Consider the following 26219-nt stretch of genomic DNA (forward strand, 5'->3'; position numbering starts at 1 on the left):
GAAAGTAGTTCTTACTCAATCTAACTAAATAACTTAATCACAACCATAAACCTAAAACTTGACACTTCTTAAACCAAAAATAAATTTCTAATCTGGTAGGGACCTGATTTTTTCCCCCAATACAATACGTAAGTGTTGTTTATATTTACATACTCACTCATTTACATATTACATATTTTAGCTACCAGCCCTTACTTTAAGCGTAGTTTAACCCTGAAACCAAGTATTAACCCTGTAGCCATTTGGAGATGGGAGGAAAGCCAAATGTATTCCTTAGCCCCTCAGCTTTAATTCTTGTATGTTTTTCAGAGTACAAACATTTATCTAACTTTTTTTGTTGTTTTTAAAAGCCATGCTGGTGACAAGGCGTTAGGGATGGTGATGTCAGTTGGTTGGTCCACCACGTTGGTCCAGACTGAAATATCTCAACAACTATTCAACAGATTGCTCTGAAATTTTGAAAAGACATTCATGGCCCCCAGAGTATGAAACCGAGCAGTGTTTGATGATCCCTGACTTTTCTTCTACCACCATCTGCAGCTTGATGTTTGTGGTTAGGAGTAAAGCGTCTTGACAGTTAAGCCAGTTGGATCGATTGCCATTTATATTTGGTTTAAGACCAAACACCTGAAATGACATCCCCATGAGCCTCAGCTGTACTTTGTTTTAGTGCTGATTAGCAAATATTAGCATGCTAACACACTAAAATAAGATGATAGCACAGATACTACCTAGTTATACCTTTAATACCGTCAATGATCAGTATTTTAGCTTTGTTTTGGTGTACATTGGCATCAAAATGTCTCTAAAAATAATAAACCGGCAATTCTAAAGGTATTTCCAGAATTCCCAAAGACTCTTCTAGGTGTCTGAATGAAAAAAAAAAAAATCTCAGATACATTTCAACTACATCCCAAATTGCACGTCCATGGCCAAGTCAAAATCAAAATGGCCGCCGGCTGCTTACTTGGGGGAAACCGGTTTGATAAAATGTTTGGTTTTTTTCTGTCTTTATCGTGTAGGAAGTAGAACATTTTTTTGTTTCAGTGTAGGACGTTACTGAAACTACTGTCAGTGGTAAGCGCTTTAAATGACCGCGGGTGGTTCAAACATGGTGGTGAGCAGTATTTCAGCCTGTGAACGGCGGACGTTTCTGCTTTTTTCAGCTCAGTGACTCATTCTGACACAAGCCAACCCTGAACCAAACTATACTTGACCGTGTGTCCTTCCAGTTAACCTGATGTCCAGCGTCAGACCAGAACCTAAACCCTGAACCTGAACTAAACCCAGTCCTAATCTTAATCCTTAACTCGAAAGAGAAATAATTCCTTCTCTTTATCAAGATATTAGGTCCTTTCAAGTAGGTAAATACAGTGTGTGTGTGTGTGTGTGTGTGTGTGTGTGTACTTGCTACATAGTAAAGACCAAAAAAAGTATTTTACTAACAGAGTGAGGACATTTTGGGAAAGTGAGGACATTTTGGCCGGTCCTCACTTTTTGAGACACCTTCAAATCACATGTTGAGGGTTAAGACTTGGTTTTAGAGTTATGGTTAGAATTAGGTTTAGGTTAAGGTCAGGGTCAGGGTTAGGGTTAGGCACTCAGTTGTGATGGTTAAGGTTAGGGTAAGGGGCTAGGGAATGCATTATGTCAATGAGTGTCCTCACAAAGATAGAAGTACAAGTATGTGTGTGTGTGTGTGTGTGTGTGTGTGTGTGTGTGTGTGTCTTCCCGCCCCTTCACAGCCGTCCTCTCTCTCCGTACCACCGGGGCGCACAGAGACGCGCTGCGGCTCCGCGTCCGTGTCTCCTCTCCCCGGCGCTCCTCGCTTCCAGACAGCAGGCGGCTCTCTGTGTCCTCGCTGCAAGGCTTCCTGTCCGGGCGCCCTTCCCTCTCCTCTCGGCTCCTCTCATGCCGCCGCCAGGGCGCCGGACACGGGGCGGTTTGTGATCGACCAAGCAGCAGCTCGATGAATATGGCGAGTATCGGGGACGCGGACCCTTTCACCGCTGCGATACCTGCCACCAAAGTTGAACTCACGGTTTCTTGTAGGTGAGTGTGAACTGCCGCTGTCTGCTGCTGTTAGAGACACAGAGGACGTGTTTAAAAGTGTGAAATGATCCAAACTGTTCTGACATTTGACTCCTGGCGGGGAGTCTGTTGGTCACTATGATGGATGAATGGAGAGCAAACGCACTCGTATCGCAGGATTCAGCTTCCTGTCATTGACTGAGTCCTTTTCAGAGGTCAGGTTTGTCTCTGTGTCACGGCTGTGGAGGGAGAATGATAATATAAGGGCTTGGATGGAGAAGTGCAGGGAAATGCAGCTGTGTCGCTTTGTGCGTCTGTGGGCAGTAGTTTGCCTCTGGCCGACCGCCAGATGAGGTGAGAGTTGGCAGATCTTTACTGTAGTGTCACATCCCCGAGCTCCGACACAGCTGCCCCAGGCGGAGCTGGGGGGGCTCGTGTAAACAGTCACAGTAGATCGCCACTGCATGTCATATTTCTGAGGATTTTGTGCGTGGAGACTGGATGAAGCATGCAGGAACAGTATTTGTACTCCTGCCATACTGTAGATGTAGATACTGTAGATCGCAGAGGGACACACTGAAGATGGAGCTGGAGAAAGTAAGGGGGTGGGACGGAGGGAGTCATTTCTGGACACAACTGGCTGATGAGACTCACCTGCAGTAGATGCACCTAATTACAGCTTATTGAATACGTTTTATTATTATACATTTTATTTATGTATACATTTTAATTTCTGTCTATCTATATCTATCTTAGTTGTTTGATTAATCGATTAGTTGATCCACAGAAAATTTATCAGGAACTATTTTGATCATTTCAGTCATTTTCAGTGGAGACACTGATCATTCTCTAGTGTGAGGATCTGCTGCTTTTTGTCTAACTTGGAATCTGGGAAACTGTGAAAGACATTGTCTTACTGTTTTCTTACATCTCATAGTCTGGTTGATTAATTCAACACAAAAATAATCATCAGATTCATAAATAATGGAAATAATTGTGTTTGACATTTTCTGTTTTATCTTCCATTGACCTTCAAGATATCGCTCCTCTTCTGCATAGAGCTGGGTGTTATTCAGATAAGTGACAATTAAGGCAAAAACCTACATGAAGTGTCTGAATAAGGTGTTGATCCACCACAAGCATCCATAACAGCTGCACTGAAAGGCTGCAGATAACAATCTTTTTTTATTATTGATAAATCAGCCGATTATGATTTATTGTTTTGAGGTCACAAACCAGGTAAAAATGCTAAATCTCAATTTCCTAAAGTGCAAGGTAACATTTTAAACGTTCTTTGGACTCCTGGTTGGAGAAAATAAGTGAAGGTTTTGATCTCATAAGACAAAGAAAAGCAGAACATCCTTATGGCGCAGAAATTAGGGAAGTTATTTGTAAAATTATTGGTGATTAATTCTCTGCTGATCAGCTTGATTATTTGATCAGCAGTTCTAGGTCTACTTCAGCGCTGTTTGGCACAGATTCTCCAGCTCCGTGGAGGGACGAACATGATTCTTCCGACAGATATTCCCTCATTTGGTGTTTCAATGATGATGGTGGAGAGCATTGCCAACATGTCGCTTCAAAATTTTTGTTTTAGATCAGTTATGAAGGCCATAACATTTCACACAATGTTCATTAAAGCAGAGTTAAACTGCAGCACTTTTGATAACTGATTAGTCATTAAAGTCATTTTCCAAACAAAAATGCCAAAAATTTTGCACTGTGCCTTTTTACATTTCTATGATAGTAAGGCTTCGTGAAGGCTGAGAGTAAATTTTTCTGAAGCTTTCAACTGCAGCAGATGGATTTGGAACCTGGTTGTCATGGAATTGCTATTATGAGCACTTTAAGGTCTTCTTGTTGGCTTAAAAGTTGAGACTGAAATTTCATTTCTTGGAAATACAGAATGAGGTAGTCAGGTAGTCATGAAGGTAATCAGAAAATAAATAAGAAAATGACTTATTAGTTGCAGCCATTCATCAAAACGTCCAGTGGCCTCTTCTGTCCTGGATGGAAGCATCTGCATTCATAATGTGTCTTTACGCAGTTATTCAGGTTTTTTTTCTTTACCCATCACACATCAGTGTTATATCAATAATGGTGTAGGAGACTGCACTATCTTTGTTTTTGGATTATTTAATATTAGAATGTACAGTCGCTGATGTGATGTAATGTAAATGCTTCATCACACATTATTGTTTGTATCTGTATCTTCAGACCGTATCCACACTAACAATCATCATTTTCAAGTTTCTTGTATGTGAGCTAATGAAAGCACCAAGAGCTGCTACTAGATTATTTTCATAATTGTTAAATTATCAATAATTAGCCATTGCAATGTGCCTATGAAATATCAGAAGTGACTGAAAAACGTCCATCACAACTTCTCAAAATCCAAAGTTTCAAAGTCAAATTTCTCACATTGTCTGACGATCAGTCCAACACCCAAAGACATGTAGTTTAACTCTTATACAGGAAATGCAGCAGATCCTCACAATGAAGTGGCTGGAACCAGAGAGTATTTGACAATGTTGCTTGAGACATGAGTCAAATGATTACTTAATTATCAAAATAGTTGGTGCTTAATTTTCTTTAATTCTATTAATTCATTAATCAGCTTGTCATTTTAGCTAAAGGTCTGATAATGGCTCGACCGAAGAAGTCAACCCCTTCTCCCACCATCAGGAGAAAAAAAATGTTCTTTTGAAGAAAAGCTCTTGTGTTAAGAGTCATGACTCACCTCAGTTTTCTTACAAATGCTGTTCTTACACATGCACGGACATTATGTATAAGCTCTGGCCCTCGTGACTGTGAAAAGGAATAAGTAGTTATGGAAAACAGATGGAGGGGTAGTGAAGTGACAAATTGCTACATTTCTTTAATGGTTGTAATGGAGTTTTGAGTCATAGGTCCATTAAGTAATGTACTGATTCTGTTAGTGTCTGTCAGATGTCAGCAGGAAACATGCTATACGCAGGCGTTTTGCACAGCTTAGCTTTGGATGGACAAAATTTAAGTCACCACTGACAAAAAAGAGTTGCTCCAACAGAAAATATCCAGCTAATACCATGTAATGTGTTGGAAAAGAGCTGCTGCGTAGTTATTTGCTATTTCAATCTGATAACTAGTGTTTGTGGAGCTTAAGCTCACCTTCCCTGAAATGTCTTCATGGGGCAGGTCACTCGAACTGGTATGGTTTGAGGCATTTACCTCAGATCAGGGGAGGTAAGTGCATTTTGTATGGCCGGCTCAAAGCTGTGCAAATTGGCAGTTGGAAACAGTTGTATGAGGATTTCTTTGGCTCTGGAGGAGCTTTGTCAAGTCTGAGAAAACAATGTTTTTCAGCTGAGAGGCAACTTAGTTATGAAAAGACACTATATAGTAAGACACTGTTTGAATTACGGAGAATATAGAATTCAGAATTTTTGGAGCATGGACCATCAGAGGTTGTGTGGGTCGTGTTAGTCAAATATTTTCTAGCATTCACCAAATTTTTTTAACATTGGCAGAGAAATCTGAAGGCTGTCCGTCATTTTGAGAGTTGAGAAGAGAGTTAGATGACAGTTTGTTTACCGTTTTTCACATAGTGTGTCAGCAAAACACAATTTCAGCCTTCAAGACAAAATTTCAGCCATGAGAAATCGTCTGTCCAAAGCAGAGATGTAAAACCTACTGTAGAGATGAAACGATTACCAGTTTCACGATATATTGTGGTAAAAATGCCGGGTGGTTAGTATTACCATTTGAATTGTAAAAACAAAAAGTGCTGCTAATTATTTATTTGTGGTTTCCATGATAAACTCTGTGAAAGTTAATACTTTTAAAACATTTAAACAATACCATGATAATACTGATAACCGTGATCATTTTGGTCACTGCAATTGTGACATAAGAATAAGCTAATAAATAAAAATACAATTTTAATACCATTGCATCTCTAACCTACTGACAGTCGCCCGTGCAGCAGTCTCCTGTGATGTGTTTGGCTAAGCTCAGGCGAGCACCCAGTTGAAGTGGATGGTTTGAGTTCAGGCCAGGCTGCTACTGGTCAGTAGAGTTAAATTTCATTTGTTGTAAATGACTTGTTGATATTTCTATTGTTCTTCTTTACTTTGACCCTTCCTTTTTTTTTTAACGGGTCTTTTGCGCATCCCTTACTGTTTCAGAAGTACAATACTCCACTCTGGCAGGGCTGTAGAGTGTGTGTTTGACCAAATTCAAACAAACACGTGATGCATTCGAAATGATTCACACCTTATTGTGAGTGACTATGAACTGTCGCTCTTGATGCATGTGTGGCCATCTGTATTTTCTAATGTGGTGTCACACAACTGCACCATGTGTCTGGAGATTGTGATGCAACTGGGAGTTGTATATTGTGGCCTTATCATTGTTGGTGATTTTGCCATCCACAGTGTAGAACTCAAAACCCTTCCACACAATGCTTCTCAGACGCTTTGGTGTTGTGATTGTCCAATCAGTGTGGCCTTGTTATCTATTTCTTATTGATTAGATTAGCTTTTGAACAGGAAGAGGTCACAGTGCAGTTTCCAGTGTTTGCGGTGAAACACTGCTTTTCAGCCTGGTTTTAATGCATAATTTAAACAATCTGCATTGCAGCCGTAACTAATGATTATTTTCTTGATTAATCATTTCATCTATAAGAAAATAAGAAAGCAATAAAAAACTGCCACCATGATGTCCTAAAGCTCAATGTGAGAGCCTTAAATGTCTTGTTTTGTACAATCAACAGTGCAATACTCAATTTTATAAAATTTTCTATAATATAAGATAAAGAAAAGCAGCAAATTGTCCCAGTAGAGAAGGTGGAACTATAAACTGTTTGACAGATTTGCTTGAAAGACGATCAGTTAACAAGATAGTTACATATTAATTTTATATGAGTTGTAGCTATGATTTATAGAGCTTTGATACAGTTTCACATGTGGTGTTAGTGTACCAAGTAAAAGATTCACTGATGCACTTGTATTTGAAACATTTATCCAGTACACCACTGCACTCATGTTCTCATCCATGAAATGAAATGACAGATATAGTTTCCTCCATTTGACAGACACATCTATTGCTGAATCATTTAGTTTGATTATATTAATAATCATAAAAAAGTGTTTGTGTTTTTTTAGCCACCTGAGGTGAAGGCAGAATCGACACCTTCAGCAGCTTCACCAACACAGAATTTACCAGCCCTGAGCTGGTGGGTGGTGTGATTTTCCCACTTAGGTGTCTCCGTGTGTCGGCAGAGCTATTGAAGCATTCAGCCTAGCTAGATCCTGTCTTACAGTGAAAGCCCCCCTTCACTCAATAAATCCAAACCATCGCCGGACTCATCACGTGTGTAGTCAAGCAGAAGAAGTGACAGATTGATTAACTCAGGTCCAATATTGTGCATCAGTGAGATGGAAATCCTGCAGTCTGCTGCGACAGTATGCAGCTGTTTGACTGACGAATGCCGATCATTCCTCATCACATGGCCTTGACGATACCCACACAGCTTACTGGAGCTCAGTTTTGTACATGGATAGTAAGCAGCGAGCCCGGCAGGCCTTTCAAGCTGCAGAATCAATTAATCCTGCAGATGGTTGGTCCTCCAAGAATGTTTGTGCACAGAGATGTTGGTGTTCAAGTTGGTGGCTGTCTCCTGATCTGAGTGGTCCACAGCGGAGAGATAGCCGTGACCTTTTGGCACAAAAGGTAGGAAGTGTACGCCGTCGAAGAATTGACGTGTTGTGATGTGACTGTATTGAAGCCGGACGCTGACCTGCTGGGAGGCCGGTCGATGTGTCACAGCCGATGTTGCACTTTCCACGAGGAAGGTGAAGAAAGAGACAGAAAGACTTGTTGGAGCAGAGATGGAATCCTGTGTGTGTGTTTCTTATATTTCAGTTCTGTAACAGCTGACGTCACTCCGATAATATGCAGCTTTATCAAACACACACATTCAAGCTTGACAAGGTCATTGTGGAATCATCAGTGTTTCAGGGTTGCAACTAATGATTTAAATTGTCAGTTAGTCTATTGGTTATTACTTCAATTAACTGATTATTAACTAATTATTTCTTTGCAAAAAAAAAAGATGAGCTGTTCAAAAACAGAAGTGAGAAAAACAGGAAAATCCTCATAAGTGAGGAGCTGGAACTGCAAATGTAAACACTGAACATTTGCAGTTAAATGATTAATCAGTGGTCAAAATATTTGTTAATATATTTCAAGGCAGTTAGTCAAATAAGAAATGATGATAATGAGAGTAATTGTGCCAACGTTAGTTTGACAAAATTGACAAGTAGTCAGAAAGACATTGAATATAACTTTTATTTTTGTTGAAACTCTGCTACACTCTGTTGTTATGAACTATTCCAACCTCAAAAGCCTTGGTCATAATTTCATAACTTCATCCATGATTTTTGTGGCCACAATTCATAAATTTTGAAGATTCATAAATTTGATACAACCCTTGATGAAATGATCACACAATTTAAATTTGTTATGTGAATGACCCTGTGTTTAAGATCTGACAGTGACTCTAGCAGCTCCTAATATGTCAATAAAAGACACTGTGGCTGACAATAATGCTCCCTGCAACAACTCCAACAGATCCAAGCAGAGGAACAGACAGAAAACAACACGTGCTGCACTTCAGGAAAATGTAAAAGATGCTATAATGCAACTTTACCCTCTGGATTTTTCTAGTCTGGTCTGATCCACCTCCCTTTCAACTTTCACCCACCCCAACATTACGTTTCAACCATAAATAATTTAAATCATATCAGAGAAACTCCATCAAACTACCACTGACTCTCGGGAACATTTAGCTTCACTTTGTATGGTGTAACATCAGAAATACGTTGGACTGTAACGACTCCAGTTTGGTTGGAAATAATAACCGGGTTGATGTCAATGTTGGGTTTTGCTCTCGATGGTATATTATATGTCAAGATGGCGTTGGCATGAGACGTTACGTTTCAGTTATTTAACAACACAACTTAAAACTTTGAAAATATCAACGTCAGCCATCGTCAGTGTTCTACATCAAGCTGACGCTGGGTTTAGACCAAAAATGGACGTCGACGCCGGCTCCAGAAAATGAAGCCAGTGCGGAAGTGCCTTAAACCTGCATTCTATCGAATGACCATCAGGGGGCAACACCACTGGTTGAAACATTTTGGCTCGTCAATCAAGAGCAGTCCCTTTTAACTATTAACTATTAAAAGTACTTTAACACTTTGTGATAAAGTTTACCTCGACTTGTGGAAAATGACTTCGGATTCAGCAGCGCTGCGTAGCCGAAAGATTGATGCCGTTGTCAGGTCGACAGTTTAGGTGGGCGTGCATAGTGACCTCGGCTCTTAGGTCAGCCCCACCCCTCGCTCCTCCTCAGCTCCACCCTCTTCTCCAAATATGGTTTCTTCTGGTTTCAAAAAATCAAGATGGCGGCGGCCAAATTGCAAACTCAAGGCTTCAAAACGGCAATTCGCAAACCAATGGGTGATGTCACTGTGGGCTGCCACTTGGTTTAGATGTTGTCCTGGCGTTGATTTTAGTCACCTGACCTCACAACACACGAATAAGCAAACATCAGTGTCTAAAGATGTTGGTGGCCAGCTGCATGCCTGCAGGGATTGTTGCTACTACAAGTGCTATTGTTCTTCCAAAGGAAATTAAATACTTGATAGCAAACCTGCCACAGAACCAAAGAGCTGCAGTGTTTCTCAAAGTATTTTACTCAAATATCTAAAATCCATCCATTTTCGTAAATGCTTATTCTTCACAGGATCTGCTTGTATAGGTGCTTGTCTGATCTGTGTCTTTTGCCTCTAATGCATCTGAGGTACTAAATAGTAGCTGGCCATATGTTGTGGTTGCAGATCTGTCTGCCAGCTGGTTGACTCTGACTAGCGCTGCATTCTGCCAACAATGTTAAGTCTTCTTTAATTAATAATTATATGTGTGGCTGTTCAGGGGCTCAATCACATATTTAAAACCAGCAGATTACATGAGAAAGCCAGGGGAAGCATGAACACCGGGTATGCGCTTACACATTACACTGACATTCAGCTCTTGTTCCTCTGATGGTTGAATGCACGTAGTGTGCTTGAAGTTGGTCTTGGGTAAAAGTGTAAGAGCTATTAGTGCAATGTAATAAATATGTATAAATTACAGTACAGTTCTTCATCTTTTAAATTTTAATCAAAGTTTGTTTTTCCTGGTCTGCTCCTGGTTCATGGACTTGAAACGTGCGTCACAGTCAGATGGACACGGGATTGAACTGACTTAAAAACACTCGCTGTTTTTAAAAACCTTTTTTCAAACCTATTGTTTGCTATATCTATTAAAACTTTTTATATGTATCTCATTTTCAAACATTTCATATATTTCCACCTAATTCCACTTCAATTATCAGGTAGATTTGTTTCTTAATAACTAAATCTAAACAAGTACAACTTCAACTTCCATCCACTTTAATGAAACTAAGTGGATTGAATCTTGACTAGACTGACTCTCCTTTTTGCCCTCCACTTCATCCTCTCGGTGTTGCTTCACCTCTCGCTTTGCTCCCTGAAGGGTTCTTGGTCATAGAAATTTGGCACCATTTAGGTGAAACAGAGCGAAGAGCATAAAACCAACTGATCAAGTTGGTCTCAGGTTGCAGGTCCACACCGCAGGATCCCCAGTGGGGGTCATGGTGAGTGGCTGCATTAATGAGATTTTGAAGGAGTCATTTAGCCTAATTAAGGCACCAGCCAGCCACAGTAGCTTCACCAGGTTACCTCAGAGGACCGACATGGCTCCGTCACATTACTACCCACCTCACCTCCTGCCCCCTCTGTTCTTCTGCTTTCATCTTTCGCATAGCCACTCCGCTCCATCTCTGTAATTGCTGAAGACATCATGTTGATTAGTGTCCAGTGTTTGATGCCTTTCTACTGAGTACAATATATGATTTTTATGCAGATTGTGTGTTAAGATCAGAATCTATGACTTGGAGACTTTCAGAGCAAGCAGAAAATACATTATAAGATACAGTATTTAAAGTCAAAATCCATAATGCTCTTCAGTTAAAATACAGTATGTGGTTTTGTTGTATGTAAGAGGGAGTGTGGTTAAGAAGAGTGCATTTATAGTGGCTGGAGTTGGTCTCTGTTCTTAGATGTTGAGAAATGATGATCAGACAATAGATGCTCTGTCTGCATCAGTCCATGACCAGTCTCAGGCTCAACAAGTCTGCAGAGCGTTTGGCAGAGGCATTATGTAAGAATATTGTTTGATCTACTTTTTGTTCAAATCCACAGAAGTTACATCTACGTGTCTGTAAAATCATGTACATGACTTCTAGAGGTTATGGTGCAGCCTAACATAAATGGCATCTTACTATATTTCCAGATGTTCCGTTTCAGTTTAGATGTCTGCAGACAGCTGAAATCCAACTCAACTATCAATCAAATCCTTCGCCACATCTCTTCTTCTGTTGACTGTACATCCAGCTGTAGTCAGAGTTGTAATATAAACATCATTTTGCTCTTACCTGAAGTAGACATAGATGCAGTAGTTATTACTTTAGCAGTGTTGAAGACGTGAAGTTTAAGGTACAGCTGTCGCAGGAAATCATTCAGTGTTTAGATGATATTTCAGAATCAAGAAGATTTTATCGTCAGGACTGAATAAGAAGTTTAAAATGGGATGATGGAGCCACAAAGAATTTACAGTAAATCCCCAAACAGATAGGAAAGAGATAGGAATGGATGAAGCAGTACTGTTCTGCAAAGTCATTTTATTGTTGAGCAATAAGAGTTTTGCTGCTGCGCTCATGTTATGGAAAGTCATTGTTCCAAAGTAACTTCAAAAGCCTTTTTCTGTTGTTGAGGTGTACATGGACTGCTGATGTTGTGACTTCCTCTCCTTTAGTGCATTATTGGATGCACATCACTTTCCCCTGAAGACACATACAAACACACAGAGAATCTTGGGAAATCGTTGGGAGTTAAGAGCGTGTCTAAGGTGCTTCAAAGGTGGATTGATCAGAAGAGCTCAGGGTTGTCTTCAGACTCAATTGACCTTATTGATCTGGTGTTATCCTCCCAGCAGGACGAGCTTGTGCTGTTCATTACTGCGCCCTCGTTCACAGCAGTGGGCTCTTGATTAGCTAGTTTATAGCTCCACAGACAACCGCCACTGCTCTAACAGTGAGCAAACCTGCGCGGTGGCTTGCAGGGCTAAATGTCAACCTTGTGGATTTGCGTGAGGTTATGCGATGGCAGTGAGAGCTTCCTGACTTTTAAGAAACAAGACCGTGAGGAGGTTTTCTCACTGAGAACATTTTCTTGCCACTTGTGCTCCCGTCGAGTTCAGTGAGCCGTCACTAACCCTGCCAGGGTTAAAGCTACTGATCCCACCGGGCCACCCAGGCAAAAAATGTATGCACTCACATCTGTCTCATAGCAGGTGGGAAGTTCTTTGGAGGAAATTGTGAAAGAAAGTATTTGATGCAGTAAAATTAATTTAGCAATTTTCATTCTACAGTGTCAACAATCAAAGTCAGGGTTAAAAATGTTAATGGAAACAGTTACAGTGTTCAGGGAAGAGTTTAAGTTTCTGTGGGGAATTCCCTGCTCAGAGCTTTTACAGTACTGACTGTGTGGGTGTTCTTCATCTGCAGACTCTGCTTAACTGACAGCTCCATCACCCTGTTCACTGTGTTCGATCAGGAGGGACTAATAAGAGACCAAAAGAGTATGAGAAACTTAGGTAAAATTAAATTTTACAAAGAACAGACTTGGCTAGACCATGGGAGTTGCCCATAGGTTTAAGGTCCTTCCAGTTAGAGGAGTCTTCCCCCGGGAGCCTTGGAGCTGGTGGGGGTGATGAGGAATGGAGCTGAAGGATGGGAAGGTCTTGATAAAAGGGAGACTTCTGGTCAGATGATTTGGTTGGAGATGGTCTGGTGTCCATGGTTGAGGTGGTGAAGGGGTGGAGGTGGGTCACCTAATGATCACGGTGCTGAGATGACAGCTGAATGACAGCAAAGAGAGAGAGAGAACAATTTTAAAGTTTGACAGCTCACAAGTGATTGGCTGAAAGCCACTGTGCCAGGTTGTGACTGGATGAAGACGAGAATGAGTGGATGGATATGGAATGGTGCTCGTGACTTAGAAGGCATGCGCAAGGAAATAGTCCTCCTGACTGAACTTTCACTAAGCTTCATTTCATCTGTTATGGTGGGACACTTTACACCATTATCATGCTTTTAGAATTTGGTGAAATCAAACAAACCCTTCACTTGAGTTTGCAGGGCTTTGACAGGACCAGACCAGTGAGTTTGTATGTTTTAGCCCATTTAGTAAAACCACTTAGCGTTAGTGCCAGTCAGTTGGTCAGCTGATCAAGAGAAAAATTAATTCTTAAGTGCTAGAGTTGAAGGCAACTGGACTTAATTTTGGTTTCTTGAAGACACCTTGGAGGTGGTCCTGAGAGTCGAGAGTCAGCTGTTGTCCAGTGCTGTCAATATTCTGTAGTTTGCCTGACATAATTACCACTGAAGTCGTATGTATATATAAAATGATCTTAACTTGGTGGTTTACCTCTGTATGTCACAAACTAAACATGACATTTTCTGTAAGACGTTAATCATCCTGTATGGAAACCCCTTCCTGGATTATATGCACTGTTTGACACTTAGGCACAAGGTCTCTCCTCTGCACGCATCACCTTCTCTGTTCCTTCAATTTCACATCTGCTGAAAAATGGAGTCGGGCCAATGTAGAAATGTAGGACTGTGAGGAATTTGTTATATGTAATGGGAATACTGTAACATGTGAGATAGAGATGAACTGTGTTTGAAGAGAAGAAGTGATTCCCCTTGGCCTGCACTTGTGATGAAATCCTATCAGATTCTCATTTTATGTCAGGCAGCAGCCCTCAGAAAGTAAGCATGTTCAGTCTTCCCCTTTTTTTTTTTTTCCAAGAACACATCTCGGAAAACTTCATCTCAATTTCTCTCACAGATGGGCGACCCTCCCCTCTCCTCCCCTCCCTCCCACCCTCCCTCACATACAGGTATTTAAAGCCCCTGCTGCCATGTTTAGGTGGCTGTGATGTAACTGGTGGGATTTCAAATGTGATTCTGGTGTCGAGGAGGGACCGCTCTCATAAATGTTTGATGAACGACGAGGCACTCTGCGCGGACCGCCCAGACATTCCCCAGGCTGCCCGCGGTGGAAAGGGCTTTTTAAAGAGTCGCCTGTCTCTGTCGGGGCCAGGTGGAAGCCCTCAGATGCGCATGAATCAGGGGGGAGGTTACTGTATCCATATAAGTGTGTGCACGTCTGCCTGCAAATACACACACACACGTACAGTTGCGTTCTGTCTTTTATACACTCTTTAGACTCCTTTTTTCCTCGTCTTTCCTTCGCTGCATCTTGGTCCCTGCCTCCACTCGTACTCCTCAGGGAGCCTACAGGGTACAGTATGGCTTTTTATTGGACATTTATCCCATTTGGCAGGTGAAGTTGCCCACTTCTCACTCCTACACAATCTCTCAGACAGTCAGAAAACACAGCCCTGATATGAATAGCCCCAATTCCATCGCTTATTATCATTTATTTAAGGTTCCAGAGCTGGGGAAGGGCCGGTGGGCGTGCCCTGACAGTGAGGCAGCAGAGCGTGGTGTTTTACCATCTGGGCCACACAGGGATCAGCACAACACAAGTGCCTGATCTAGATACATCACTAACCATCAACGGCTTCTAGACACTCACTGCTTGTCATGCAGGACAGGACGGGCGACAGAGCGCTCACCCCGCAGCTAGCATGATAGCAGGAGCCTCTGTCCCTAAGCTCCCCCTTCCTCTCTCTCTCTCTCTCTCTCTCTGTCCATATTGTTGCACTATAATATGGACAAAGTCACGCTGCTGTGATTATTACGGCTTAAAGTTATACTCAATACAAAGCCTGTTGTTCAGGAACAAGTGACACCCTGCAGGCTTTAAAAGCGGCTGTGAAAATGTTGTTGTTTCTTACCTCATGGAGCATAATGGCTGAGTAAACCTAAATTCAGTGGATTCTAAAGGAGACAAATTTCACAGCGGATACAAAGGCTTTAAACCATCAAATTGCACATTACAGCTAGAATATGGCTACATTCATAACCTCTGTCTTCATCATCAGGTGTGACGCTGACGAGCTTGAGAGTTAGTGTCTGCGTTGATTAGTGCTCGTGACAGCACCTGCCTCCTGCTCCTCCAGAAGATCCTGACTGCACTAGAGTACTGTGTGTCTGTAAAGGAAACTGTGAGACTGTCTTCACCATAAAAGCAGCTATACTGGTATTTGTTCAAATGTGCAACCTACTGTAACTAGGACCTTTTTTTTTCATCATACTGATATTTCCAGAATGAACTGAAAGTGTCTTCCAAGAAATAATCTCTCATGAACATGACTTTGTTCATGATTCGTCGTCACATTAATGTATTTTTTCATTTAGGGTGTCTCAGCCTCTGAAAGAAGAGAGCCTGAGAGTGAGGAGAGGGCTAAGGGAGAAGCTGCTACCCATCATGGGCTGTAACCAGGGTTTAAAAGAAGGAGGCATTGTTCAACCACATTAGTTTGGAAAAATCATATTTTTTAATTGTCCTTTGCAAGTTCCCAGGCTACTCCGCAGTAGTTTTTTTGTGAATTTGAAGATGAGTGAGAATGAAGGAATATAAATTCAGACATACTGTGATGGACACAGAGGGCTCACCTGTAAAATCCTAACATAATCCAGTACAGCAGCTCTGGTCACTTCTTGACGTTGATATGATATGATAATTCAACTCTATGGTATTTTTTGAAGCTGTAGGTTGTGTTCTTTTAAATCAAGATCAGTCTTGTGATTTATGATAATTAGATTTAATAGAGTACAACTTTAACCTTTACTGTATTACATTCAGATGTGGTGTAAAACACTTTCAGTAGTTCTACAAGACTAGATTTTATGATAATGTGTCCTGCTGGACTTGCTGCTGATGGCCATGCTGCTCATATTATTTAGTCTTTCTGGGTTAGCACTATGAAAGCTTTATGTGGTTTTAATGTAGGATTTGGTAGGAGTACAAGCTGAGTGAGTGAAGATTCACTCCTGTCCCCTTGGGTGTTGTCGGGCTTGTCCCTGTCCTTCTGGCTACCTCCTCCTGAGACCTGGACACTGTAAGCGAATGACACAGTTATAACCACACAGGCCCACCACTGCTGACGTAACAGGCCGGGTCTCCCTTTCCAGCGCTGAGCTGCTCCTCAGTTCCTTTCTTCCGGAGTCTCAGGCAGCTGTAGCTTGTCGTTTTGTGTGCATATTTAATTCCTTCAGAGCTGTTTAACTGTGGAGTGCCTCGGTGGCACCGAGCATCTGCTCTGCAGTGGGACTCTTCGGTGCATTTATCCCTCCCCATGCAAAGAGCGAAGACCAGAGTGTCATGTAAATTTGATGGCATCTTCCACTGTTGTTGCTGGCACCCAGGGAGTGCAAAAAAGTGAAAAATAGGTCGTCTCCTCTGCTGTTTTCTCTGTATGTTTGAAATATAAATGGGCCCGCTTTAAACTCAGTTTTATGGTCTGTTTAATGTTGCTGCAATGACTGGATGAAATAGCTTTTGTTAATCAAGTCAGGGGAGGATTATGGGTAAACAAGTTGTCAGGGTGGTGAGAGAGCTAATTAGGCAAGGTTTAATGATGTAATAACTTTCTAGTTCTCACTTTCTTTGTTGAAGTGGGACAGCCGTGCAATTAATTTTTATGTCAACTTGTCTCTTTGTGTTCTTGTTTTTCAGAAATCTCCTGGACAGAGACACGTTCTCCAAGTCTGATCCAAGTAAGCTCCCTCCCGACACGTGCGCACACACACACACACACACACACACACACACACAAAAATATGAACACACACACACCAGCTCTCAGCAGGTCAAACACAATCTCATGCACATGGACCTTAAATTCTGGAGACAAACAGAAATATCCACAGACAAACATGCACCACATTCAGGCAGATTTAAACTGGACACACATACACACACACACACACTCACACATGCACTGCCTCGCTAATGTGAATTATTAGACATTTGCATATGTCAGGGGTCGTATTCGTCACTGTTCTCCGCTCCCAACGTGAGTGAGTGGAGCCAGATTGTCCTCACACACAAACCAGCCACTTCCCTCCTACAGATTAAAGGACACACAAACACACACATTCACACATACACACTCCTCACTCTCTTGACAGCAGGAGTTCAATTTGGCAACTGGTCCAGTGGTTTTTAAAGGCCCAGTGTGCAATCCAACAGTAATTTGTCTTGATAGAGGAATGTAAACGTGTTGGAATGTAGGTGTTTTTCTTGTTAACATGGAAACTGGGTTCTCATTTCAGAGATGGTAACGTATAAATACTAGGGTCAAGTATCAAACTGTCTAGCACCAAAAACTGACATGGTGTGAACATATTCATAATCTTGTTTAGATATGCCAGAATCAGACCAATATCAGCCAGATAACTGACAGAATGAGCGTCGGTCACAACAGTTTGTTTTAATCTGTGAATCATGATGACAACCAAAGACCTGAGGAACCTGTGGATGTTCCTCATGACTGATCTCCCTGTCAAATACATGGAAATTTAAATCTAGACTATTCGACTCGTCAGTGGACAAATTGAGCTGTGCTGTCTTTTCAGTCTGAGTGGGATCACAGCATCTGTGGATAAATGATGTCATATTGTTTTCAATAATGTTAGCAGTGCTTGCGCCGTCTTCTTATGTTGCAGGTTAATGTTCACATACCTGTGCTATATGTAGTTATGCATTGCTTCAGTCGTACGGAAGGGCCAGTATTTGATGATATCATGTATTGTGATATTTCCCAGCATATGCAATTTTTTTTATAGTATCATAATATTTTTGCAGTTTTGCACAGTCTGCCCTGCTGCAGAGTCCGACCATAGTTTCACTGTTTCGCTTACTGTACATTGTACCTACTTTAAAGCAACGGTTTTATCTGAAACATTAAAGACAATAATATAATAATTATTGTCCATCCCAAATGTTGTGATAATATTGTATATTGTATATTTGGGCTGAACTGTATCGAGATATAAAATCCTGGATATCGCCCAAGCCTATGGAGTGGTTATATATCGGGTTTTTTCTAACACAGCCGTCCTGTTTTCCACCTTGCTGGTTTACAACACCTGAGAATTAGCATGAGGAGAAGGGGAAAGGAGACAGCTTTCTGCTAGTGGTGGGCGACTGACGAAACAGTTAACCAGCACTGTACATTAATAAAATATTAATAATCACTTTTACCAACTAGTATATCTGGTGCTTGTATCATGTGTCAAAACACTATTTGATCAACAAAATCACAGAATTCTCCTCAGTTGTGAACATGGAGAAGAGATTCATTTAATTGCAGTGAACCTCTTAATTAAATGTGATGAACACCCTCCCATCAGGAACGTACCAAATCAGTCACATCAGTCATACCTTCATAATCACCAATATGCATCATGCAATTTGTGAAAGCCCACAGTCCATAATTGGTATGAGAAATTATAACTCACATCACATCTGACACAGTGACCATCTCAAAAAACAAATATATCATCTGGTCTTATCCTCAGATTATTCTTCAATCAGTAGATACTGATTGAAGTTCTTGTGAATTTCTTAGACAACATTTAGAATTGAAGAAGTTGAGCTTGTTTGATTTGTAAAATGAAAGCGATATTCCCATTTGCCCTGTTATTGATCATTGAAAATAAAACCAAGTCTCACTAAATGCTGGGAACACTCTCATACTCATGTACACAGGCACACCTGCACAGACAAGGTTGAAGATCGTAAAGTAGTTCCTTGCTGTTTTCATCTGTCGTTCCTGCTTTGTTTTCTGTAACAGACTGTGACAGTCCCGTCGGGTAAAAGCCCTCTAAAAATAAACATGATGGGAGGAAAATACTCTTGAGTTCTGCTGAAATGATGAAGTTGAAATATATTTATCTTTTATTTTTACCCTCCATTCATCCAGGATTTGGTTAACATCCAGTTTTTCCAGCATCACCTTGCTTCATTTCCTAAATATTCAGCACTTCTCCACCTGGGTGCTGCACAGTGAACACACTGGTGTTTTTAGCGATGGTTTGTGTGTGTGAACCCTTAATTGATGAGCTCCATGAATCGCGGAATGGACCTTTAAGTGTCTGTCGGTGGGAGAGGAGGATGAGCATCCCTGCCCGCCCCAACGTTTATGCAAGGAGGCACTTGTGCTGCGTCCATGTCTCTGCTCTGCTGACAGCACTGGCCCCAGTCACACAGCATTAGATCGCCTCAGCAGAGCCACACACACATGCGAAAAGTGCACACAACCAGGACCTCGGGCAGACTCACGTACCGTATTCATATTAGCTTATAAAGCTGGACAACAATCCAGTGTTTTTGTTTTGTGCACGTTAGTATGTGTTTATATGTGTGTGCATTTTAGCCGCTGTTCCTGTGGTGCGTGAATGTGGATGTGCTTTGATCAGTGTGCTTCAGCAGATTGGAAAAGGGCATTAAGCAGACAGGAACATTATCAAAGTATGCACCATCAGTATCTCCTGCATTCAGAACAGAGATGGTGTTAGTGGTGCTATTGTCAGGTTCCTGCCCTCATCATCAGCCTGATGAATAGGAAGAGTTGAAAGGGCGCCCGTACGGATGCGAGGAAGCATCGCTATTTATGGATGTGTGATTGATATATAGCTTTTTCCCCCGCACAATAATGCAGAGCCCATGTGTTAGCTGATGCTGCATGGCAAGATTAAAGGATGACTGTATATTCAACCAGCTGAGCCTCAGCCCAGTGTGCATCATCCACAATGCAACATATACACCATCCACACTGACAGTCTCCCAGAACATGGCAAGTTTGAGCACTTCTGCCACCAAACCAGACGAGCGGAATTAGGATGTCTGTTCTTTGTGTTTGCACTCAAACACAGTGACATTTTCAACACGGATGTGAGTTGGTAGCAAACATCTGTTTTCTACATAATATTAGTAATCATGGAATGTATCTGGGCTGAACCTGACCTTCATTCTCAAAGATGAAATGCCAGTTTTCAGGGAGAATAAATTCATCAGATAGGCCTGTTGATTTTGAAACCAAGGATGATTTTCACTCACAGTCACAGCTGTTAACAAGTCCATGATTAAATAAAAAAAAATAAAAGTCATTTCATCAGTTGGTGGTCGCTCATACATTAACTCAGGCATAAATTTACAATTAATTACAGCTGTAATTAATGATAATGTATGTCACTGCAGTGAAAGTTGCCTTCATAATCAGATGTCACAAGATCAACTAAAGTTCTGTTTTTAGTGGAGCTCCTCAGAGAGTGTTGTTTTAGGAGCCTTTAAACCCTGTAAGGCAGAATGTAATCCTTCATAAAGTAGCTTTCACTCGACAGGGTTGAGCTTCAGCTCTCCTTTTCTGCTTGACACTAGTCAGATGGGCAATCTAATTAAATCTACATCAGTGATTGGATTTGAAGTCATTCACCACTCATTACAACAGCAGTGAACAATCAATGACCAACTATCCAAGCACAATCTACCATCATGCATCGCTTCTAACCTTGAGTGTCTAGTATTTTTCTTCACAACTGACACAGACTTCAGTATAAACTGAATATTGCAGAGGGGACTTCCTGTCATGTGACAGATGTGTTTGAAAAGGCTGCTAGAATTCAAATGTCATTTTAGTGCCAACTGATTGCCTCATCATTTTGTCACCACTGTCCCGACGTTAAAACACACTCTAACGCCCCCTCAGACGAATGTGCTTGGATGTCAATATGGAGGAACTTTCAACGCTCACACTACTAATGTTACAACACAGACAGATACAGATATAGGTTTGTTTCAGACATCTAGGAAATTAATAGTTTGACATTTGGGGAAATTCACGTATCTGTATTTTTGCAGAGAGTTAGAGAAGAATATTGATACCAGTCTTATGTATATAACAGTTTAAGTACATTTTAAGTGTTTATTAATATACAGACGTATTTTGAATTATTCCAATTGTTATCATTCATTATATGTTTATACACCAGCCTCTGCTAATGGGTGCCCGCAGCACAAGTTGTAGTTGTTGACAAATTCATAAATAAACACTTAAATCTGCTTACAACTACATTATCTACAGTTCATCCTTGAGTCCAAGTGAATGTTTGTGCCAAATGTGAAGAAATTCCCTCAAGCTGTGACTAAGATATCGCATTCATGAGAATGGGACGGATGTACAGATGTACAGACAGACAACCCAGAAACATAGCTCTGGCCCTGGCTGTTGGCGGCATGGAGGCATAAGAATATCTTAGCTATTAAAGACTGTGGTTAAGAGTAAATCCACACACACCATCCAACCAGTCATGTAAACAAAATGAGTTTTAAGGGCCAGTCTGTATATTTCACACACCTGTTAATCTGTTACAAATGTAGTATTTTATGTATGAAATGAGTGAATTATTCAATTATACTAACTGGTGCTATTTAGCTAGCTAACCTTGTAATTTAGCTAGTGTGAGTTTATTAGCATTACGTGTTGTAATTTGAAGAATATTGTTCTATTTTTCGGTAAAATGTAATTTGAAATTTGCCCAGTTTACATCAGCTTTAACAGCATTTTGATCACGTGTTAAGGCAGATGTATTGACCATATTCCACGACCTCTTTTGCTCTTCAGTCTCTTTGGATCATACATTAGCAAGCTAACGTTAGCTTTGGCATTTCATTCAGTGAGCCATCTAGTATTTACACAACTGTCAGTTATGGGGTGTAAAGAACAGTTTATCTGTATGTACACACTACTGTCTGTGGTGCCATCTGTTCAAATACTGAATTATTTTCACTTATCTACTTTTTATGCTTTATTCACAAAGATCACGTGTCCTGTTTTAACTTGTTAGTGACTAAATCTCTACTTAGTGAACACTTACTGTACGTTATAACTTGACTTAAGTTTGAACCTAATATGACTGATGCATGCTGCTGAACCCATTTAACTAAACAGACGTGCACTGTGTAACCTTTATTTAATCAGATAATCTGGTTGAGACCAAGATCTCTTTTGATCTCAAGAGAGACCTGAGTCAGCAGAAGAAAGAAGAAAAATAAGACGCACAAGATTTACAACCAAACATAATGACATATTTTGTCAGATGACAAAAAATATTCCTAAAAACTACTCACTGTTTCATTATACTAACGTTTGACTGCTAACAGCAGATTTACAAATGTCTTGTCCCAGGGGATTTCAGAGCTGTGAGTCGCTGCCATGTGACAGGCGTGTGTGAATACAGTAACGGCTGCTAGAATGCAAATGAAATGTCATTTTAGTGCCAGCTGGTTGCCTCGTTCTGTTGTCGCTAGTGATCCGTCATCAAAAAACACTCCAAGACGGATATGCTCTAATGTCAATAAGGAGGACTTTCCTCCACCCACACAAACACCCACTAACCCCAACCCATCCTCCCTGTCCCTCCCTCCTCTCCCCCTCTCTGAAATATCATTATGCTGCCAGGCAAGGTTCTCTAGTGACATTTAATTAGAGCGCTTTCCTCTCATGTTTGAGTCCGTGGAAAGAACACGCTCTCAGCTGACTTCTCTGCATTATTTGTTCACTGTTAATCAGTCGATCAGTCTAACCCTCTGCTGTTTCTCTCCCCTCCCTTGTTTCTCATTCAACAGTTTGTGTGCTGTACACTCAAGGAATAGCCAACAGGGAATGGAGAGAGGTGAGTACAGGGATGGGGTAGTGGGTGGGTGGGCGGGGTGGGGGGGCAGTGAAGGAGATTAAATGGCAGCAATGCAGCATTTAAACAAGTGATATGGAAGGAATAAAGTGAGATTTTGAGGGGCTCGTCTGTGAGCCAGCTTAAAGTATCTTCTAAATAAAAATACCAGGGTGAGTAATGCTGTTCCTTTTGTCCTTAGAAATTCTAGGTTAAGCCTGTTGGTTCAATGTGTTAGTTTGAGTTTATCACATCTAACAGTGACATGCAGGCATTTCTCTTTAGGAAGTGTGGAAATGTTGAATGACATTGCTGTATCATTCCTGGCTGATTCATGTTAAAAGTGTTTTAACTTCCTAGTAAGTGAGACCAAAGTTGGGACACGAGTCCAAATCATATTCATTGTGTATTTACAAGCGATGTTTTTACCAGTGAAACACAATGAACAGGAGAAAATAATCTCATATTGCAAGTAGCAGCTCTCATGTTGTAAAATTTGTCAATCAGGCCCCAGGTCTTATTTTTAGAAACTGAATTTAAACAAATTGGGTTTGTGTATGTATACTATGGGTTCATTAGGGATCAGGTCCAAGGTCCAGACCCATGAAGAGCTGTAATGTGAAACTAAGTGAAGTTAAGTGAGTAGAGCCATTAATCCCTTGCCTCACTTCTCTTCTAGTTTGGCAGGACAGAAGTCATAGACAACACCCTCAACCCTGACTTTGTTCGCAAATTCATCCTGGACTATTTCTTTGAGGAGAGGCAGAATCTACGCTTTGACCTGTGAGTTAACAATTGACTTATGCGTGTTGGTGTGTGTGTGTATTTGTTGTTGTGTATTTGTGTTTGTTGCATTGGCGTGGGTGAGTGCTGCTCTGTGTGGAGCAAAGTTAAGACTGAAATATTCATGGCCTGTGCAGAGGGAGATGTAAGTCTTCTCCCCTTTAAATAAAAGACAAGTTTTCAGGCCACTTTTTTCACCAGCATTTCCATTTGAATTCATCCCCTTCATACAATACTTTGAGACAAAACACGACTCTCAGTGAACTACACACTTGGAATTTTGAGCAATTCTGAAAATGGATCACAATCATCACATATGTGTCCTCACAGTATTATGCTAATGGAATGATCAGACTAACTATTTCAAATCCTGTCTTGTCATTTTTGTAAATTATGTTTTTATTAAATTTTACTACATTTTTGGAATAAATTTGAGTGATGTTTTCTGGTTCTGTGCAGTGTAGAAAAAAGCCCTCATCAAAGTAACAGATGACCTCCTGTGAACAGCAGATGCAGGAAGCTGCTTTGTCTTAATCCTTTTAGACCTAAGTGCGGCTTTTGACACAGTTGATCATAAAATTTTAATTAACTGCCTTAAGCACAAGGTATCTCTTGGTCAGCACACAGAGTCTTCTCAGACCTTGCCTCTCAAAAAGAAGCTACTCTGTTCAAACAAGAGATTCTTCAGCTACTACAGCGGATAACAAACACATCTGGCGTCCCTCAGAGCTCATTTCAAGTCCCCATCATATTCTCTCCCTCCATGAATTTTGTTTCATAGTAACATTTGTAAACATAACCATAACCAATCAGCCAATCATTTGGCAGCAGTGATAAAATCATGCGGGTCAGGAGCTTCAGTTAATGTTGACATCAAACATCAGAAGGTTGAAAATGTGATCTTTGACCATGGTGTGAGTGATGGTGACAGGTGGACTGGTTTGAATATTTTAGAATCTGCTGATCTCATTTTCACACACAACAGTCTCCAGAGTTTTTACTCAGAATGATGTAAAAAACAAAAAACCTCCAGTGAGCAGCAGCTCTATGGATGGAAACACTTTGTTGATGAGAGAGGTCAGAGGAGAATGATCAGACTGGTTGGAGCTGACAGAAAATCTATAGTCACTCAGATAACCACTCTTTACTACTGTGGTGAGCAGAAAATATTGAATGAACAACACGTCCAACCTTCCTGCAGGATAATGCTCCGTGTCACAAAGTCTCACACTGGTTTCATGAACATGACAGTGATTTCAGTGAACTTCAGTGACCTCCTCAGTCTCCAGACCTGAATCCAATAGAACTGCCCAGTATTATTATGGTGTCCCTAATAAAGTGCTTTGTGAGTGTATATTTTAGTTGTCTGAGTTTGTGTTGTTTGAGGCGAGGCCAAGAGTCCGAGGATAAACAGATTTCACTGTGTGACTCTGCTTTTTGAAGAAGCTCTCAAAGAATCTGAACAGCAACAAGCATTTTGCACAGAGAGTGAATTCCCCTTAATGAAGACGTGAACGTTAATGTCCCTTCTTACAACCAGCACAAAGCACAACGTAAGTGTCTATGCTAGTTTCAGACCGATGCAGTTTTCCCATTCAGCACCCATGTTGTTTAAATAGCAAATACACTTGTGACCCAAGTGCCCATGGGTGTGTTGGTCTTATAATTCAATTCAATTCAATTCAATTTTATTTGTATAGCGCCAAATCATAATATACATTATCTCAAGGCACTTTACAGGGTAAGGTCAAGACCTTACTTTGTTACAGAGAAAAACCCAACAGTTCCCACAAAGAGCAAGCGCTTGGCGACAGGGGGGAGGAAAAACTATTATAATGAGTTGTGGTCAGGTGCATTGTTGGTGCATTGCTATGTTGACCAACAAAAACCTGGTCTGAAGTCAGTGGTTATTTTCAGGGAGCATTATCAAGAGAGTAATATGTGCCTACAAAGGCGGGCGCACAACACGGCTGTTACACACAAGCAGAGTGTGCTGACAATGTGCTTCAGATGGTTGGATAAGTGAAGTGGAACATTAGAAAACAGCCTCAGAAGGCTGGAGCGTTCTTTGTGGTCTTCTTGAGTGTACCTGGTGAATCTGCCACAGTGTTTCCCATTCGTCACCTACATTTGTCCACCACATTTCATAACAAACTGAAGCTTCAGTCACACCTCTCATCATAGAATATAAAATGTCTTATGTTGTGATTTGTGCTGGTTCTTCGTTGTAGAGCTCAGTCCTTCTCTGCCCGTCAGTGCACACAGAGCTGCTGTGTGTGTGTGTGTGTGTGTGTGCTGGACCGGGCTCACTGGTCAGTCACAATATGGAACCAACTGACCACAGATAGAATCTAACTCTGTGTGAAACACACATTAGCCATTAAAATAGCAATCCACCAAGGTGCAAGCAAGCCTGTTTTTTAAAGTGAATGAGAGCTGACACTGATTGGTTTAATGTATGTTATGCCCAAAACACTCCCTTGATTAATTAAGAGATTAACTACATCCATTGTGGCCATTTTTTACCTGCCGTTAAAATAGCAATAATGATATGGATGTGTCCTAAATACACTTCGACCATGGTCCTGGT

At 41.0% G+C, this 26219-nt stretch overlaps 1 protein-coding gene across 1 annotated transcript in view; it reads left to right on the plus strand.

Annotated features, from left to right (window-relative positions):
- Positions 1-1724: 1724 nt before the first annotated feature.
- LOC139628837 (copine-8-like) overlaps positions 1725-26219 on the plus strand; it is a 69483-nt gene continuing 44988 nt past the window's right edge. The window contains exons 1-4 of the mRNA XM_071490941.1: positions 1725-2052; positions 16848-16888; positions 22803-22849; positions 23526-23629. Of these exons, the coding sequence (XP_071347042.1) occupies positions 1970-2052; positions 16848-16888; positions 22803-22849; positions 23526-23629 (275 nt within the window). The 5' untranslated portion in view covers positions 1725-1969. The remainder of the gene's footprint in view (positions 2053-16847; positions 16889-22802; positions 22850-23525; positions 23630-26219) is intronic.

This window comes from Trachinotus anak, unplaced genomic scaffold, assembly GCF_046630095.1.
Source record: "Trachinotus anak isolate AG129_WGS33_773 ecotype Australia unplaced genomic scaffold, CSIRO_AGI_Tana_v1 ptg000002l, whole genome shotgun sequence".
Lineage (NCBI taxonomy): Eukaryota > Metazoa > Chordata > Actinopteri > Carangiformes > Carangidae > Trachinotus > Trachinotus anak.